This window comes from Chiloscyllium plagiosum, chromosome 24 (genome assembly GCF_004010195.1).
Source record: "Chiloscyllium plagiosum isolate BGI_BamShark_2017 chromosome 24, ASM401019v2, whole genome shotgun sequence".
NCBI lineage: Eukaryota > Metazoa > Chordata > Chondrichthyes > Orectolobiformes > Hemiscylliidae > Chiloscyllium > Chiloscyllium plagiosum.
In genome coordinates, this window is record NC_057733.1 from 4663617 (window position 1) to 4682918 (window position 19302).

At 44.8% G+C, this 19302-nt stretch overlaps 1 protein-coding gene across 2 annotated transcripts in view; it reads left to right on the forward strand.

Annotated features, from left to right (window-relative positions):
- Nucleotides 1-401: 401 nt before the first annotated feature.
- Nucleotides 402-19302, forward strand: part of hprt1 (hypoxanthine phosphoribosyltransferase 1) — a 48932-nt gene continuing 30031 nt past the window's right edge. For both annotated transcript variants that reach the window (XM_043714345.1, XM_043714346.1), the window contains exons 1-3: nucleotides 402-496; nucleotides 5671-5777; nucleotides 10758-10941. In XM_043714345.1, coding sequence (XP_043570280.1) covers nucleotides 473-496; nucleotides 5671-5777; nucleotides 10758-10941 — 315 coding nt within the window. In that variant the 5' untranslated portion in view covers nucleotides 402-472. The remainder of the gene's footprint in view (nucleotides 497-5670; nucleotides 5778-10757; nucleotides 10942-19302) is intronic.

The following is a 19302-nucleotide window of genomic DNA, read 5'->3' on the forward strand; positions in this document are numbered from 1 at the left end:
GGACATTCAACAGGGTTCCAGGTCAATGGCAGGAGGTTGACTCTGAGGTTGAGAGATCAGGTACAAACACGATGGAAAACCCCAGCCGGTCAGACCGCCTTCTCCTCCACGATGGGCTGAACGGCGCCCTCCAGAGATTTGGCGCGGCTTGGGATATCACCGCGATCCATTACGCGGGAAGCTGCGATTGGTGATAACACGTGTTTAATGAGTAGGCCAATCACGACCTCGGATAATGGGAGCTCGAGAGATCCGAGCTTTGATTGGCCACGGGTAAACAGGGTTTGCGTGTTCATGGGGAATCCGGGTTCTGATTGGTCAGTAGAACCTGGACTCTAATTGGCCCTCGAGAATCCATGCTCTGATTGGCTCTGGAGAAGCCATGCTCTGATTGGCTCTGCGGAAGCCATGCTCTGATTGGCCGGAGGGAAAGCCGGGCTATGACAAGTTGCGGCGGGGGTGACGGAGCGAGATGGCGGCGTCTAAGTGTGTGGTGGTGAGTGAGGGATCAGTGTGACGGCTAATCTGGTTTAGTGTGACGGTATGGTGCTGGGGTATAATATATAACATACTCCGGTCTCAGTGCGGCGGGGGAGGCCTCTCCCCGCGCTCAGGGACACAGGCCGCAGCTTCCACCAGGCGGTGGGCCCTGGGGCACGAGGATACCGTTCGGCCCATCGTGTCTGTGGTGGCTCTGAAGTCCCGTGTGACCGGGTCCTGTGTGATCTCCCTTTACCCATCGCCTGTAGGGTTTCCTCCTGAAAGCAGAGGACCGACAGCACACTGAGGGTAGGGGTAGACTGGAGGCTGGTGTCCCGCAGGGATCAGTACTGGGCCCTTACTGTTTGTAGAGTCTGAGAATGGGAAGCACCTTTAGAAATGACACCAAGATTGTGGAGTGGTTAATGCCGACAAAGATGGTTGTTGGTTACAAGAATCTATTGATGGGTTGATTCAACTGGGCAGAGCAGTGGCAGATGGTATGTAACCATGATAAATGTGAAGTGATTCACTTTGGAAGAAGAAACAAGATGAGGGAGTATTTCATGAATGACAGGAGAGTGTGTACCTTTAGAGGAACAGAGGGATCTTTGTGTAATTACTCACAGATCCCCTGAAGACAGCATAGTATATGAATAGCATAGTTCAGGCATAAGGGAATTGTTTTCAACAGATGTGGCATTGAGTATGAGAGCAAGGAGGTAATGTTGGAGTTGCTCAGTGTGTTGGTCAGACTGCAACTGGATTACTGTGTGTAGTTCTAGTTACCTTACTGCAGGAAGGATGTCTATCACAGGAGGAGGTTTGACATGATGTTGCCTGAGATGGAGAAATTGCGCTACACTGAGAGATGAGATTGGCTTGGATTATTTTCTTTAGAGGAGAAAGTGAGGTCTGCAGATGCTGGAGATCAAAGTTGAAACTTTATTGCTGGAACAGCACAGCAGGTCAGGCAGCATCCAGGGAACAGGAGATTCTTTAGAACAGAGCAGGCTGAAGGGGGATATGATTGAGATATATAAGATTATGTGGGGAATGGATAGGGTGAGTAGGGACCAGCTGTTCCCCTTGGTTGATGGGTCAATCACAAGAGGGTGTAGTTTGGGGTAAGGGGCAGGAGATTGAAGGGGTTGAGAAAAACAGCCTTTTCATTCAAGATGGTGGGAATGTGAAATGCATTGCCTGGGAAGAGTTTGGAAACCTTAAACCTTTAATAAAAATTTGGATGAACACTTCAAATATCATAACATTCAAGAATATGGGGCAAGTTCAGGAAATGAGGATTTAATGTGTTTTTTGTGGTAGTCATTTCACGTCAGTGCAGACTTGATGGGCTCAAGGGCCTTTTGTGCGTTGTATGACTCTGTGAACCCCTTGAGGAGAAAGTGAGGTATACAGATGCTGGAGATCAGAGCTGGAAATGTGTTGCTGGAAAAGCGCAGCAGGTCAGGCAGCATCCAGGGAACAGGAGAATCGACGTTTCGGGCATAAGCCCTTCTTCAGGAAGGGCTGAGCCCCTTGGCCTGTTAGGTCATGTTGCGGCTGTACAGAACATTGGTTAGGCCACTTTTGGAATATTGTGTGCAATTCTGATCTCCCTCCTATAGGAGGAAGGTGAAACTTGAAAGGGTTCAGGAAAGATTTCTGAAAATGTTACCAGGGTGGGAGAGTTTGAGCTACAGGGAGAGGCTGAATCGGCTGGGGCTATTTTCCATGGAGCTGAGGGGTTACCCTTTGTGGTTTATAAAATCATGAGATGCATGGATAGGGTAAATAGGCAAAGTCTTTCCTTGGGGTGGGGGAGTCCAAAACTAGAGGGCATGGGTAAGGGGAAAGATTGAGAAGGAACCTAAAGGTGCAACTTTTTCATGGAGAGAGTGGTGTGTGTATGGAATGAGCTGAATTGAATTTATTGTCACATGTACCGAGGCATAGTGGAAAGCTTTGTCTTACGAGCAATACAGGCAGATCAGAATTAAGTAGCATAAGTAAGTAATAGGTAAACAGCAGCAAAAACAAAAACACAGGCACAGGCGAGTGTTAGGAGTTTGAGTCCATTCAGTATTCTAACAGTAGGGTAGAAACTGTTTTAAAACCGGCTGGTGCATGTGTTCAGGCTTCTGCACTTTCTCCCGATGGTTGAGGTTGTAGAAAAACATTGCGAGGGTGGGATGGATCTTTGGGAATGCTGGTGGCCTTTCCTTGACAGTGGGCCTGGTAGCTGGATTCTATAGATGGGAGATTGGTCTTTGTGATTGTCCAGGCAGAGTTCACCACTCTGTAACCATCTCTGATCTTGAATGGTTCGGTTGCCATACAGGTAGTGATACATCCAGAGTAAGTGGTGGAGGCTGGTTTGATTGCAACATTCTGTCTGGATGTATCACTACCTGGTATGGCAACTGGACTAGTCAAGATCAGAGACAGTAGTGGCCAGCTGTGATCGATGAACAGGACGTGTTGGTTGATACAGACTGCCAATCGTAGACCGATGACTACATACCTGCAAAACACCAGCATTTTAACTTGGAAGAATGGGAGGGGGAACACATTAAGATGTATACAGTGGACCACTGTTACCATTGACCAGAACCTGAACTGGACTCTCCACATAAATACTGGCAACATGAGCAGGTCAGAGGATAGGAATATTGCTGTTGGTAACTCCCCTCCTGACTCCCCAAAGCCTGTCTATCATCTACAATGCACAAGTCAGGAGTGTGATGGAATACTTCCCAACTGCCTGGTTGAGTGTAGCTCCAACAACACTTAGGAACTTTGACAAACAGGACAAAGCAGCCCACTTGAGGGGCACCATATAGACAAATTTTCTGTTCCTTCACCACCAGTGCTCAGTAGCATCAGCGCAATACCATTTTTAATTATTATTCATTCACAGGATGTGCACATCGCTGGCTAAGCCAGCATTTATTGCTCATCCCTACTTACCGAGAGGTAGTTAAGAGTCAACTGTATTGCTGCGGTATAAAGTTGCACATAGGCCAGACCAGGTGAGACTTAACAATCTAATGATAATGCCACTAGGCCATCGCCACTCCTTTACAAGATGCACTGAAGAAATTTACCAAAGATCCTTTGACAGCACCTTCCAAATCTGTGACCATTACCATCTAGAAGGACATGGGCAACAAATACATAGGAACATCACCATCTGCAAGTTCCCCTCCAAGCCTCTCACCATTCATTGATGTAAGCGATGGCCTAGTGGTATTATTCTGGACTGCTGATCCAGAGACCGAGGTGGTGTTCTGGAGACCCTGATTCTGAACTGCTACAGCAGAAGGTGGAATTTGAACTCTGTAACAGTCTTGAATCAAGAGTCTAATGATGACTGTGAAATCGTTGTTGATTGTTCGAAAAAATCTGGTTCACTGATTGTCCTTTTAGGGAAGGAAACTGTCGTCCTTAACTGGTTTGGCCTACATATGAGTCCAGACCCATAGCAGTGTGGTTGATTCTTAACTATTCGCTGGGTAATTAGGGATAGGCACTAAATGCTGGCCGCGTCAGCAATGCTGTCATTCTGTGAATGAATAAAAAGAAGATTTAGAAATATATCACCCTTCCTTTGGTGTCACTGGTTAAAGTCCTGGAACTCCCTCCCCAAGGGCTTTATGGATCTACTTGCAGAACATGAACTTGTAATAATTTAAAGGTAGCTCACCACCACATTTTCAAAGGCTACTAGGGATGGGCAATAAATATTGGCCCAACTAGTGATGCCCATGTGTCACAAGTGATTAAAAAAAATTGCAATGAGGTGGGATGGAATGGACGCAGGAAAGATGATTCTGCTGGCCGGTATTTCTGAAATAAGGGGTCACAGTCTCAGCAATATGTAGTAGGCCAGTTCTGACTGAGAAAAGGAGAGATTTCATCACTCAAGATGGTGAATCTATGGAATTCTCTACCACAGATAATTGTGGAGGTCAGGTGCGGTCACTGAATATAGTCAAGAAAGGAAATAGATTTGTAGAAGCTAAAGGTTAAAGCGCACGCGAAGAAAGCATGAACATGGTGTTGAGAAAAAGGATCAGCCACGATCATAAGATGGAGGAGCAGAATTAGACCAATTGTCCCATTGAGCCATTCAATCGTGGCTGATAATATTTCTCAATCGCATTCTCCTGCCTTCCCTGATAATCTTAGATCCCTTTGCTAATCAAGAACACCGCCTATCTATATCTGTCTTAAAGTTACTCAATGATTTGACCTCCACAGCTCCCTCTGACAGAGGTTTCACAGTTTTACCACTCTCTGGCTTCAACAAAGCATGTTGAATAGTGGAGTGGGATCAGTGGGCTGAAAAGCCGACCTTTCCTATTTTACTTGTTTCTGTGTTCTCCCAACCACCGCCATCCTGACTTGGAATATGTAGCCTTTTCTCCAATGATACTGGGTCAAAATCCTGGAACTCCTTCCTTAACAATATTGAAGGTCTACTGACAGCACATGGCCAGCAACAGATTACAAAAGCAGCCCACCACCATCAAGAGCAGTTAGAGCTGGACAACAAATGCTACCCCAGCCGTTGAAGCCCACCTCCCCTAGGTAGTATTTTTTAAAAAGCCATTTGGCTCTCTTAAACCTATGGCAGTGAATCAGGAAAAAGACATCAGATTGGGAGGAGGCAATGTCCTAGTGGTATTGTTGCTGGACTATTAATCCACAGACCCAGGCAATATACTGGGGACTCAAGTTCTGAAGACCCCACGAAAGATGGTGAAATTTGAATTAAATTTTAAAAATCTGGAATGAAGAGTCTAATTGATGACCATGAATCCATTGCTGATGGTTGGAAATACCCATCAGGTTCACTAATGTCCTTTAGGGAAGGAAACTGCCTGGGCTGCTGCTGTTCTGGAGTCACATGTAGGTCAATGTGGTTGATTCTTAACTACCCTCTGGGCAATTACGGATGACCAGTACTGGCCTCATCCCATGAATGAATTTTTTTAAAAAGTCCCGATTCCAGCCAGTGATACTGGATCTGGAAGGATCTTCTCCGCTCCTAAACCTAACACATAAGAACTTGAAATGTTGATCTCAACCACCAAATTGCTTCAGAAGAATTTAAATTTTGTACTGTAAATTTGAATATTTTGAGATCCAATGCATGGAATAATTTTGCATGGTTGTATTTTGCAGATCACTGATGATGAACAAGGCTATGACCTCGATCTATTTTGCATCCCAAAGCATTACTCAAATGATCTGGAAAGAGTATATATTCCTCATGGCTTAATCATGGATAGGTTAGTGGTTTCTCACACACTGATACCTGACCCTATATCTTTGGAACTGTCAAACACCTTTGACAGAAAGCTTTGGGAGAGTCAGTCATAACATTTAGCTACTCCAGAATTGCTTTGCAAACAGTTCCATTGCTTTCTTTATCTAACACTGACAGCATTTTCACAAAAAACGATATACCAACAATATGGGCTCACTCAGCTCTTTTAGGCTGAAAAATCAAAGAGCTACAGATGCTGGAAATCAGAAACGGAAATTGCTGGAAAAAAAACTCAGCAGATCTGAAAAAAATAGAAATCTCTGGAAAGAAAGCAGAGTAAACATTTTGGATTCAATGAGTCTTCTTCAGAACATGCTAACTCTACTTTCTTGTATGTGGATGGGGGAGGTATTGTGTGTGCGGGTGGAGGGGTTTGTTGGTGGGTGGAATTGGTTGGACGGGAGGAGAGGTCAGCTAATGGGTGGTGATGGAGCCCACAGAGAGAGGGAGTTATGAAAGGGGTAGGTAAGCAAGGAGATGATTGATATCAGGCCTAGACAGAAGAAAAGCTGAATAAATGATTAGTGGGAGAGAATGGGTTAGCTGCACTGAAAGGAGCCCATTATAATTTGATAATAGGCCTCAAATACAAGGAGAAAAAAAAAAGTAAAGGTGGCGAGCACGAAGAAAGGTTAGAACAGAAATCCTATCACAGAGAGGAGCAGAACTTCTTCAAGGTGGAAGTCCATTAAACACTAAAAACAAAGAACTATGGATGCTGGAGTTGTGAAGCTTTATTTTAGTTCAGAAGAGCAGTCACTGGAGCCAAAATATTAACTCTGCTTTCTTTCCACAGACCTGCTAGGGTTTTCGAGCAATTTTTACTGAACACACAATTCCAGGTGCTGCCTCACCAACATCCTGTACAGTATAAAAGGATTTCCCTATTTTTAAACTCCAACCCCCTACCAATAAAGGCCAAAATTCAATTTGCTTGAATAAATTGTTAACATGTTTAACATTTAGTGTTTTATTCACAGATCCCTTTTGGGCTGTACTTTTTTGGAGTCTCTCTCCACTTAAAGCTTTGTTTTTAGATTCTCCTCTCTGCCTCCCTCAGTAACCTGCGACTGATTCCATCATATCCTGTGGACTTATCTAGTTTAATGTTTTTCAGGACACACAACACCACCACCTTCTTAAGATTAGGGAGGTCTATGTTGATATTATCATCATCTGTGTCCTTCTCCTTGATGAATACCAATGCCAAGTATTCGTTAAGGACCTCTCAGACTTTCTCTGGCTCCACACAAATTGCCTCCTTTGCCCTTGAGTGGACCTGCCCTTTCCTTAGCTAGCCTCTTGTTCCTAATATATGTTTAAAATGCATTGCATTTCCTATTAATCCTACTTGCCAAGGACATCTCATGACTGCTTTTAGCCCTCCTAATTCCTTAATTAAATTTTTTCCTGCTTCCTTTATTCTCCTCAGGCACCATGTCTGATTTCAGTTTTGTCAATCTTACACATGCTTCCTTTTCCTTTCTTTGACTAAACTATTATTATCTCTTGACATTCAGAGTTCCTGAATCTTGTCATCTTTGTCTTTTAACCTCGCAGATACATGTTGGTCCTGAACTCCCAATTAACTGACCTTTAAAAGACTCCTACATGGAACTAATCTTGAAGGCTGCCCCCAATCTAATTTTTCCAGTTCCTGCCTAATTCTGTTCTAATTAGCTGTCACCCAATTTGACACTTCCACTTAAACCAGTCTCCTCTTTCTCCATAACTATCTTAAAACTTATGGAATTATGATTACTGTTCCCAAAATGTTTCCCCACTGAAACTTCGATCACGTGGCCAATACAAAGTGTAGAATGGCCCCTTCCATCATTAGCCAATCTACATATTATTTCAAGAAACTCTCCTGGATGCACCTGATAAATTCTGCACCATCTAAGTCCCTGGCCTGGGAGTCCCAATCAATATTGGGGACGGTAAAAATCACGCATCACAAACAACCCTGTTTTGGTATTTTTCCATGATCTGCTTACATATCTGTTCCTCTGTCTCCCATTGGTTACCTATAATGGAACCCCATTAAAATAAGTGCACCTTTCCAATTCCTGAATTCTACTCATATGGCCTCTCTAGATGAACCCTCTAAGATGTCCTCTCTCAGTACATCTGTGACATTCTTCTTAATTAGTAATGCAACTCCCCCACCTCTTTTATAACCCTCTCTATCTTGCCTAAAACATCTAAACTCTAGAACATTGAGCTGCCAGCCTTGTTATTCCCTCAATCAAGTTTCTGTAATGACTCCAGCATCGTAGTGCCATGTACTAAGCTAAGCTCTAAGTTCTGACTTACCTGTTATCCTCCTTGCATTAAAATGAATACATTTCAGACCACCAGTTCTATATTAATTTGTCTGGTCCTGTCTGTTCTTCCTATTCAACTAACTTGACTTAACCTCTCTCTTCTCCTTCTGACCTACAGCTCTTGTTCCCACCCCCGCCACACTAATTTGGCATTAACAAACCTCCATGCAAGTGTATTGGTTCCCTTTCAGTTTAGCTGTACCCATCCTTCTTGAAAAGGTCCCTCCTGCATGGGAAGAGATCCCAATGATTCAGATATCTGAAGCCCTTCCTCCCACACTAGCTCTTTAGCCATGCATTCAACTGTAATATCTTCTTATTTCTGGCTTCTCTAGCACATTCTGCAGGGAATAATCCCAAGCTTGCAACCCAGGAGATCTTGCTTTTCAACTCCCTGACTCCTGAACTTCCCTTTTGCAGAACTTCTCTCTTCCTACCTTCGTTGTTAGTACAAATATGGACCACAACCTCTGACTGCTCAACCTCCCCCCTTCAGAATATTCTATGCCTGCTCAGAGACATCCTTGACCCTGACACCAGGAAGGCAACACACCATTCCAGGAGTCTTGATCGTAGTCACAGAAACTCCTATCTCTGCCCCTGACTATAGATTACTACCACTCACCTACACTTCAAATCACCATGGACATTCAGTCCCTCTATACCTCCATCCGCCATGATCAGAGCCTCCAAGCCCTCCGTTTCTTCCTCTCCCGATGACTCCACCAGTACCCTTCCACTGACACTCTTATTCGTTTGGCTGAACTAGTCCTCCCCCTCAACAATTTCTGTTTCCAATCCTCCCACTTCCTCCAGACCAAATGGGTAGCTATGGGAACCCGCATGGACCTCAGCTATGCCTGTCTCTTTGTCAGCTACATAGAACAGTCCATCTTTCGGAGTTACACCGGCACCACTCCCCACCTCTTCCTCCGCTACATTGATGACTGTGTTGGTGCCACCTTATGCTCCCACGAGGAGGTTGAACAGTTCATCAACTTCACCAACACATTCTACCCTGACCTTAAATTCACCTGGACCATCTCTGACACCTCCCTCCCCTTCCTAGACCTCTCCACCTCCATCCACAAGGACCGACTCAAAACTGACAATTTTTTTACAAACCCCACTGACTCCCACAGCTACCTGCATTACACCTCCTCCCACCCTACCTCATGAAAAATGCTATCCCATATTTCCAATTCTTCTGCCTCCACTGCATCTGCTCCCAGTTCCACCACAGAACACACCAGATGGCTTCCTCCTTTGAAGACTGAAATTTCCCGTCCCACGTGGTTGAAGATGCCCTCCATCGCTTCTCATCCACGTCCCGCACCTCCGCCCTCGAACCCCAACCCTCCAACCACAGAATACTCCCGGTCCTCACCTTCCACCTCACCAACCTCCGCATAAGTCGCATCATCTGCCAACATTTTCGCCACCTACAAATGGACCCCACCATTCCCCTGCCACTGCAGGAATTGCAAAACCTGCGCCCACTGCCTCCTCTGCCCAAGGCCCCAAAGGAGCCTTTCACATCCATTAAAGTTTCAAATGCAGTTCCACCAATATCATTTATTATATCCGTTGCTCTCGATGTGGTCTCCTTTACATTGGGGAGACTGGACGCCTTCTTGCAGAGCGCTTTAGAGAACATCTCCAGGACACCCGCACCAATCAACCCCACCGCCCCGTGGCTGAACATTTCAACTCCCCCTCCCAATCTGCCGAGGATAGGCAGGTCCTGGGCCGCCTCCATCGCTGCTCCCTTACCACCCGATGCCTGGAGGAAGAAAGCCTCATCTTCCGCCTTGGGACGCTTCAACCCCAGGGTATCAATGTGGACTTCCTCAGTTTCCTCATTTTCCCTCCCCACACCTTACCCCAGTTCCAACCTTCTAGCTCAGCACTGTCGTCATGACCTGTTCCACCTGTCAATCTTCCTTCCCATCTATCCATTCCACTCTCCTCTCTGACCTATCACCTATACCCCCAACTCCATCCACCTATTGCACTCTCGGCTACCTTCTCCCCAGCCCTATCCCCCTCCCATTTATCTCTTCACCCCCGTGGCTCCCAGCCTCATTCCTAATGAACGGCTTTTGCCCGAAACGTCAATTTTCCTGCTCCTCGGATGCTGTCTGACCTGTTGTGCTTTTCCAGCAACACACTCTCAACTCTGATATCCAGCATCTGCAGACCTCACTGTCTCCTACACTTCAAATCTCCCTGCTGTACAACAGTGCCAGTTGCGATGCCCCTGATCTGGCTGCTGCTGTTGCTTTCCCTGTGACAAACCATACCCCCATACTCCAAAACAGTATATCTGCTTGAGAGAGGAATGCTCTGCCTGCCTGTTTGCCTTTGAAGTGGGAGTTAATTTTACGCAGGCTTTAGTTTAATTCCTGAATTGATATGGCAATGCTAGTTTTGATTATGAGGAGAGGTATCATTCATTTGTACAGAATTTGGTTTGAAGAGGAAAATCAAATCATGAGCATACAGGACCATTCCTGTGTTGTACAGTTTTAAATAATGCTATCTTTTTGTGCTGATTGCTCTATTTTGCACCATTTCAAAAAGGGGTAAGCGCACATCTGTCTGTTTATCCACAGGACTGAACGTTTGGCAAGGGATATAATGAAAGGCATGGGAAATCATCACATCGTTGCCCTCTGTGTACTCAAGGGTGGCTATAAGTTTTTTGCTGACCTTTTAGACTACATCAAAGCTTTGAACCGGAACAGTGACCAATCAATCCCAATGACGGTAGACTTCATCCGCTTGAAGAGTTACTGTGTAAGGATTTATAACCAAATTTTGAATCCTTGTTTGATAGTACAGACCTGAGTGATGCTGTAAAAATAGAGATGCTGTCAAAGCTTTTCATCTTCCACTCATCAGGAGAGGTGCAAGAATATCGAACTTCAGAGTGAGCAACATTGCATGAAGAAAGGGTTGTACTTGGTTAGCAAGTCAGCTCTGGGTCAAGGCGTTGTCATGGTCAATACACCAGGAAAAGGGAAATGGTATCATAGTAGTTGTGCAGGACATACCTACAGTAGCGATGTGACAGGACTAGTAATGCTGAATCCCTGGCTAATGTTCTGGGAACATGGATTCAAATCCCTTCATAGTAAGTAGTGAACATTGATTTCATTGGAATAGTAAACTAGTTGAACGATGACCATGTAACTATTGTCAATTGTTGTAAAAACAAATGCCGTCTGTTTCACTAAAATCCTTTAGGGATGGAAATCTGTCGTTCATCCCAGGTCTGGCCGACATGTAATTCCGGACCTGCAGAATGTGACTGATTTTTATTTAGCCTTGTAATGGCCACACCATTGTATCAAATCACTACAAAATCCAAAAAACGGAGTAAAACAGGATGACCTAGGCACTGGCATAGCATATCCAGCCCTGTTGACCCTGGAAAGTCCCCATGTATTTTCTTGCCTTGTTTGACCTGTCCAAGTGCATCATCTCATGCTCATCCAGATTGAATTCCATTTGCCACTGTTCTGCCCTTCTGACCAGCCTATCTATATCCTCCTGTAATCTAAGGCAAGCCTTCGCACTATTTACCACCCTATCAATTTTCATATTGTCTGCAGAGTTAATGATAACCCTGCTACATTCAAATCTAAGTTGTTTACATATGCCATAAGCTGAAAATGTGTTGCTGGAAAAGCGCAGCAGGTCAGGCAGCATTCAAGGAACAGGAAAATCGACATTTCGGGCATAAGCCCTTCTTCAGGACCAAGGTTCCAACACCGATCCCTGCAGAGTCCCACTGAAGAGTCTTCCAGTCACAAAAACACTTCTCGATCATCACCCTCTGCTTCCTGCCATTCAGCAGTTCTGCATCTGGTTACCCAAATTTCTTTGGATCTATGACTCTTAGCTTTGCTATCTGTCTCCCGTCTAGGACCTCACGAAACCTGTTGAACCACAACAGCTCCTTTCTACACCAGTACTGATGGCCAATGCCCCATGAAACCCAGTCTCTCCACACTATTCTTTGAGCCATGCAATTAACTCTCAGTTTATTTACTTTTGAACCAATTTGCTTATGGCTTAGGTAGTAATCTTGAAAATCTTACCTTGGAGATTCAGCTTTTTAGTTTAGCTCCTAACTGTTCAAAATCTTTCAGCAGAATCTTGCCTTTCATCGTGTTAATGCATTGATACCAATGTGGACAAAGATAGCTGGATTCCTACCCTCCCACTCCATGCTCCTCAGTGTTATTTCCCTAGCATTGTTTGCTAAGGGGCTTATGTTCCGAAAGTTTTGCTGTTTTAGAGTAGAATCATAGAATTCCTATAATGCAGAAGGAGGCCTTTCAGCCCAACGAAACTGCACTGACCCTACAAGGACCATCCTACCCAACAAAAACCCAGACGTCCACCCTATTCCTGAAAAATTGCATTTAGCATTGCCAATCCAGCATATATTTGGACCGTGGATGGAAACCCACACACACACTGGGAGAAAGTGCAAACTCCACACAGTCGCCTGAGGCTGGAATCAAACTTGGGTCCCTGTGAGGCATCACTGCTAACCACAGCTACCGTACTAGTTTATTCTGTAGTTTGTTTTCTCACTCATTATTTTTGGCATTTAAATAGTTAACTGCACCTTGAGTCTGTCTTGGGGGGTGGCGAGTCACGGTGCACCCAGGGTCTGCCTTGGGGAGGAAGTCAATGTACACTGTTTGTATTGGGTTTATATTGTTTTCTAGCTAAGGTGGTGAGCACTGGGGTATATTATGCATTATGCCTTGGGTCTTTGGGGCACACAGTGTATGAAAGTTAATGAGCTTTCACCTATCAATGACTGCTAGTCCACTGTTTCCAGTTCAGTTTTGTAAAGTTGAATGGAAACCCGAAGTCTGTATACCACAGGTATTTTGGGAAGAGTTTTGAGACTATATTTAATGGTGAGACTGTGTTTGGAGCTGTCCAGGAAATGAAATTCCCAGTCATCAATCTGCTTTTTTAAAAACTTATTTGTGGGATTTAGGTGTCGCTGGCTGGCCAGCCTTAATAGCCCATCCCTATTTGTCCTTTAAGGTGGTGCTGAGCTGCCTTCTTGAATCGCTGCAGTCCACTTGCTGTGGATTGACCCACAATTCCAGTAGGGAGGGAATTCCATGATTTTGACCCAACGACTGTGAAGGAATGGCAGTATATTTCCAAGTGAGGGTGGTAAGTGGCTTGGAAGGGAACTTGCAGGTGGTGGTGTTCTTGTCCTTCTAGGTGGAAGTGGTTGTGGGTTTGGAAGGTGCGGACTAAGGATCTTTAGTGAATTTTGCAATGCATCTTGTAGATAGTACACACTGCTGCTACTGAGCACTGGCGGTGGAAGGATTGAGTGCTTGTTGATGTGGTGCCAATCAAGTGGGTTGCTTTGTCCTGGATGGTCCCAAGCTTCTTGAGTGTTGTTGGAGCTGCACCCATCCAAGCAAGTGAGAAGTATTCCATCACAGTCCTGACTTGTGCCTTGTAGATGGTGGATAGACTTTGGTGTGTCAATAGGTAAGTTACTTGCCACAGTATCTCTAGTCTCTGATCTGCTCTTGTAGCCATTGTGTTTATGTGTTGAGTCCAGTTGAATTTTTGGTAAGTGTAAATGATCTCCTAACCTTATACTACTGATGAGCAGAATTGCAGGTGCTGTTTGATTACACTTCTAACATTCAATATAGTTTAATTCATATCAAGCTGTCTAACGTTATGCTGATCCCACTTGGCCACAATGCAGAATGGATTTGCAAGACATTGGGGCAGGTGCAGTCCGAAACAGTTTGTGATGGCCTAGTGATACTATCGCTGGACTATTAATCTGGAGACTCCGGTAATGTTCTGGGGACCTGGATTTGAATTCTGCTGCAGCAGATGGTGGAATTTGAGTTCAACTTTTTAAAAATCCTGAAATAAGAGTCACGTGATGACGATGAATCCATTGTCGATTGTTGGTAAAACCTGTCTGTTTCATTAATGTCCTTCAGGACAAGAAACTGCCACCCTTGATTGGTCTGGCCTACATGTAACTACTGGCCCAAAGCAATGTGGTTGACTCTTAACTGGTCTCTGGGCAATTGGAGATGGGCAATAAATGCTAGCCTAGCCAGTGATGCCCTCATCCCATGAATGAATTTTTAAAAAACACCATTGAATCCTGGAACCCCCAGCCAGCTTGATAGTTACAATTGTTTGATTTGTAAAGGAAATTTTGGCAACCGGAATAAGGTGGATGAACTGGCAACATGGGTTGGTATCTGGGACTTCGATTTTGTAGCCATTTCAGAGACATGGATAGAGCTGGAATCGTTCTTGCAGGTTCTGGGATTTCAATGTTTCCGTAAGAACAGAGAAGTTCGTAAAAGGGGAAGGGTGGCATTGTTAGTCAAGGACAGCATTACGGTGGCAGAAAGGATATTTGAGGATGCACCTACTGAGATAGTAAGGGCTGAGGTTAGAAACTGGAAAGGAGAGGTCACTCTGGGAATTTTCTAGAGGCCTCCGAATAGTTCCAGAGATGTAGAGGAAAGGATAGCAAAGATGATTCTAGATAGGACTGAGACCAACACAGTAGTTGTTATGGGTCTTTAACTTTCCAAATATTGACTGGAAATACCAGAGAGTCATAGAGATGTACAGCACAGAAACAGACTCTTTGGTCCAACTTGTCCATGCCGACCAGATATCCCAACCTAATCTCGGTCCCATTTGCCAGCACTTGGCCCATATCCCTCCAAACCCTTCCTGTTCATATACCCATCCAGATGCCTTTCAAATGTTGCAATTGTACCAGCCTCCACCACTTCCTCTGGCAGCTCATTCCATACACGTGCCATCCTCTATGTGGAAAAAGTTGCCCCATTGGTCTTTTTTTTAATCTTTCCCCTCTCACCCTAAACCTATGCCCTCTAGTTCTGGACATCACTGAATATATTCAAGGAGATAGATAAGTTTTTAGATTTTAAATGCATCATGGATAGAAATCTGGAGTATGGCATTCAGACAGAGAATCAGCCATGAACATATCGCATATCATAGAGTCACAGAAACAAACCCTTCGGTCCGACTCGCCCTCGCCAACAAGACATCCCAATCTGATCTAGTCCCATTTGCCAGCATTTGGCCCATTTCCTCCAAACCCTTCCTTTTCATATACCCATCCAGGAGTCTTTTTAAGCTTCATAACTGTGCCCACCTCCACCACTTCCTCTGGCAGCTCATTCCATACACACACCACCCTCTGCGTGAAGAGGTTGCCCATCTGGTCCTTTTGAAAAGTCTCCCCTTCCACCTTAAAACTATGCCCTCTAGTTTTGGACTCCCCCACACCCTAGGAAAAAGGGTGCTATTCACCCTATCCGCGCCTGTCATAATTTTATAAACCTCTGTAAGGTCACCCCTCAGCCTCCAACACTCCAGGAAAAACAGCCTCTCCATTTTCAGCCTCTCCCTGTAGCTCAAACCCTCCAAACCTGGCAACTTCCTTGTAAACGTTTTCTAAATTCTCACAAGTTTAACAACGTCTTTCCTTCAGAAGGGTGACCAGAACAGTATGGAATACTCTAATAGTGGCCTCATCAATGTTCTATACAGCTACATGTAACATAACATTCTGGACCAGGCTTGAGGGGCTGCATGGCCTACTCTTGCTCCTAGTTTCTGTGACAGTGCAGAGGATCAAGGAGGATGATGTCAGCATACAAAAGATAATACAATGTTACAATGAGTTTCAGTGTTTCTATGCTAGGGAAGAAACAATAAAGCAGTTCCTGTTTCTGATGGCTATCAATGATTCATTCATTTACATAGATACATTTAGGTTTATACATTTACAGGTCAGTGATTTAATACAATTGATTGTGCTTGCTCGGCTATTTCAGAGAGCAGCTAAAAATCAACCACATTTTAGTCCTTCCACACACACCTGTAGGCCACACTTCTGACCAAGCAATATGACATGTTGTCAATTGAAGAATTCTTCAATGTATAATTTCAGTTACATCACACTACAAATTTTTGCTATAAATTCTGTGTTACAATCGAGCCCTCCACAATCACCTGATGAAGGAGCGTCGCTCCGAAAGCTAGTGTGCTTCCAATTAAACCTGTTGGACTATAACCTGATGTTGTGTGATTTTTAACTTTGTACACCCCAGTCCAACACCGGCATCTCCGAATTATACCTAACATATGCTTCCTTCTTTTTCTTAACCAAGCCCTCAATTTCTTTAGTCATCCAGCATTCCCTACACCTACCAGCCTTTCCTTTCACCCTAACAGGAATATACTGTCTCTGGACTCTCGGTATCTCATTTCTGAAGGCTTCCCATTTTCCAGCTGTCCCTTTACCTGCGAACATCTGTACCCAAAATTAGTTTTTGAAAGTTCTTGCCTAATACCAACAAAATTAGCCTTCCTCCAATTTAGAACTTCAACTGTTAGATCTGATCTATCTTTTTCCATCACTGTTGACTTCTGGGAAGGTGAGTCTAGCTGTTTAAAAAAACTTACCTCAGGCGTCAGGGCCTTCATTTGCCGAGAGGTGCGAGGGAGGAGCGAAGGAATTCTGGGAAGGTGAATCTAACCGTTTAAAAGCCATAGTTGTCAGGTCTCTGGCACTGAGCCTAGCACTGTGGCTCAGAAGGGAAGGGGGGAAAATAGAAAAGCGCTAGTGGTAGGGGACTCAATAGTTAGACGGATTGACAGGAGATTTTGTGGTTAGGAACGGGACTCCTGGAAGGTATGTTGCCTTCCCGGTGCCAGGGTCCGGGATGTCACCGATTGGGTTTACGAGATTCTGAAGGGGGAGGGTGAGCAGCCAGAAATCGTGGTACATATTGGCACCAATGATATAGCCAGGAAAGGGATTGAGGATCTGAAAAGTGAATACAGAGAGTTAGGTTGGAAGCTGAAGAGTAGGACGAGTAGAGTAGTGATTCCAGGTTTGCTACCGGTGCCACGAGATAGTGAGGTGAGAAACAGTCAGCGAATGCAACTTTACATGTGGCTGTGAGGCTGGTGCAGGAGGGTGGGCTTCAGATACCTTGACCATTGGGATACCTTCTGGGGAAGGTGGGACCTGTACATGAAGGATGGGTTGTACCTGAACTGGAGGAGCACAATTGTCCTGCATGGGAGATTTGCTCGTGTGATTCGGGACGGTTTAAACTAGTTTGGCAGAGGTTTGGGAATCAGAGCCACATGTCTGAGAGGGGGTCAGTTGCAGTGACAGGATATATTAAATCTACCAGGAAGGTTTCTCACGCAATGAAACAAAGGGATTGGTTAAAGTGTGTCTGCTTTAATGCGAGGAGTGTCTGAAATAAGAGTGACAAACTTAGAGCATGGATCAGTACTTTAGGCTATGATATTGCGGCTGTAACAGAGACGTGGGTTTCACAGGGGCAGGAATGGTTGCTTGATGTTCCAGGGTTTAGAACGTTTAGAAAGAACAGGGAGGGTGGAAAAAGAGAAGGAAGTGTAGCATTGCTAATCAGAGAGTGCATCACAGCTACAGAAACAAAGGTTGTTGAGGAAGGTTTGTCTACTGAGTCAGTATGGGTGGAAGTTAGAAACAGCAAGGGAATAGCCACCTCATTGGGGGTTTTCTACAGACCACCTAATAGCAACAGAGAGATTGAAGATCTCATAGGCAGGCAGATTCAGGTAAAATGCAAAAGTAGCAGGGTTGTTGTTATGGGTGATTTCAACTTTCCCAATATTGACTGGAACCTCCTAAGTGCAGATGGTTTGGGTGAAACCATTTTTGTCAGGCGTGTTCAGGAGGGTTTCCTTACTCAGTATGTAGACAGACCAATGAGGGGAGAGGCCATTTTGGATTTGGTGCTCTGCAACGAGCCAGGACAGGTGTCAGATCTCGTGGTGGGAGAACACTTTGGTGAAAGTGATCACAACTGCCTCACATTTAGCATAGCCTTGGAGAGTGAAAGGAGCATTTACCTAGGGAAGATATTTAATTGGGGAAAAGGAAATTATGATGCTATCAGACAGGAGTTGGGAAATACAGATTGGGAGCAATTGTTTCACAGAAAGGGCACAGCAGACATGTGGAGATTGTTTAAGGAGCAGTTGTTGCGAGTTATGCACAAATTTGTTCCTCTGAGACAGGTAAGAAGGGGTAAGATTAAGGAACCTTGGATGACGAGAACAGAGGTACTTCTCGTCAAAAGGAAGAAGACACCTTAAGGTGGAGGAAATAAGGATCTAGCACAGCTTTAGAGGATTATAGGCTTACTGGAAAGGAACTCAGAATTGAGGAGAGCCAGGAGGGGGCATGAAAAAGGCTTGGCAAGAAGGATTAGGGAGAACCCAAAGGCATTTTACTGATATGTGAGGAATAAGAGAATGATCTGCGAGAAGGTAGGGCCGGTCAGGGATAGCGTAGGAACTTGTGCGTGGAGTCTGAGCAGATAGGGGAAGCTCTAAATTAGTTTTTTACTTCGGTTTTCATCAAGGAAAGGGAACTTGTTGTAAATGAAAACTTAGAGGAGCTGGGTCTTGACCAGATCAAGATTGATGAAATTGATGTGCTAGAATTTTTGGAAATTATTAAGATTGATAAGTCTCCAGGGCCAGACCAGATTTATCCTAGGCTGCTCCGGGAAGTGAGAAAGGAGGTTGCTAAGCCGCTGGCGAGGATATTTTCCTCCTCACTCTCCACGGGAGTCGAACGTTGTTCCTCCAAGAAGGGTGATAGGGAAATCCCTGGCAATTACAGACCAGTCAGTCTTATGTCTGTTGTCAGCAAAGTTTTGGAAAGAATTCCGAGGGGTAAGATTTATGAGTATTTGGAAAAGCATAGTGTGATTAAAGGCAGTCAGCATGGCTTTGTGAGGGGCAGGTCATACCTCACAAATCTTATTGAGTTCTTTGAGGAGGTGTCAAGACAGGTCGACGAAGGTCGAGCAGTGGATGTGATGTAAATGGACTTCAGGAAGGCAGTTAATAGAGTTCCCCATGGTAGGCTCATTCATAAAGTCAGGAAGTATGGGATACAGGGAGATTTGGCTATCTGGATTCAGAATTGGCTGGCTGACAGAAGGCAGAGAGTGGTTGTAGATGGAAAGTATTCTGCCTGGAGGACAGTGTTGAGTGGGGTCCCGCAGGGCTCTG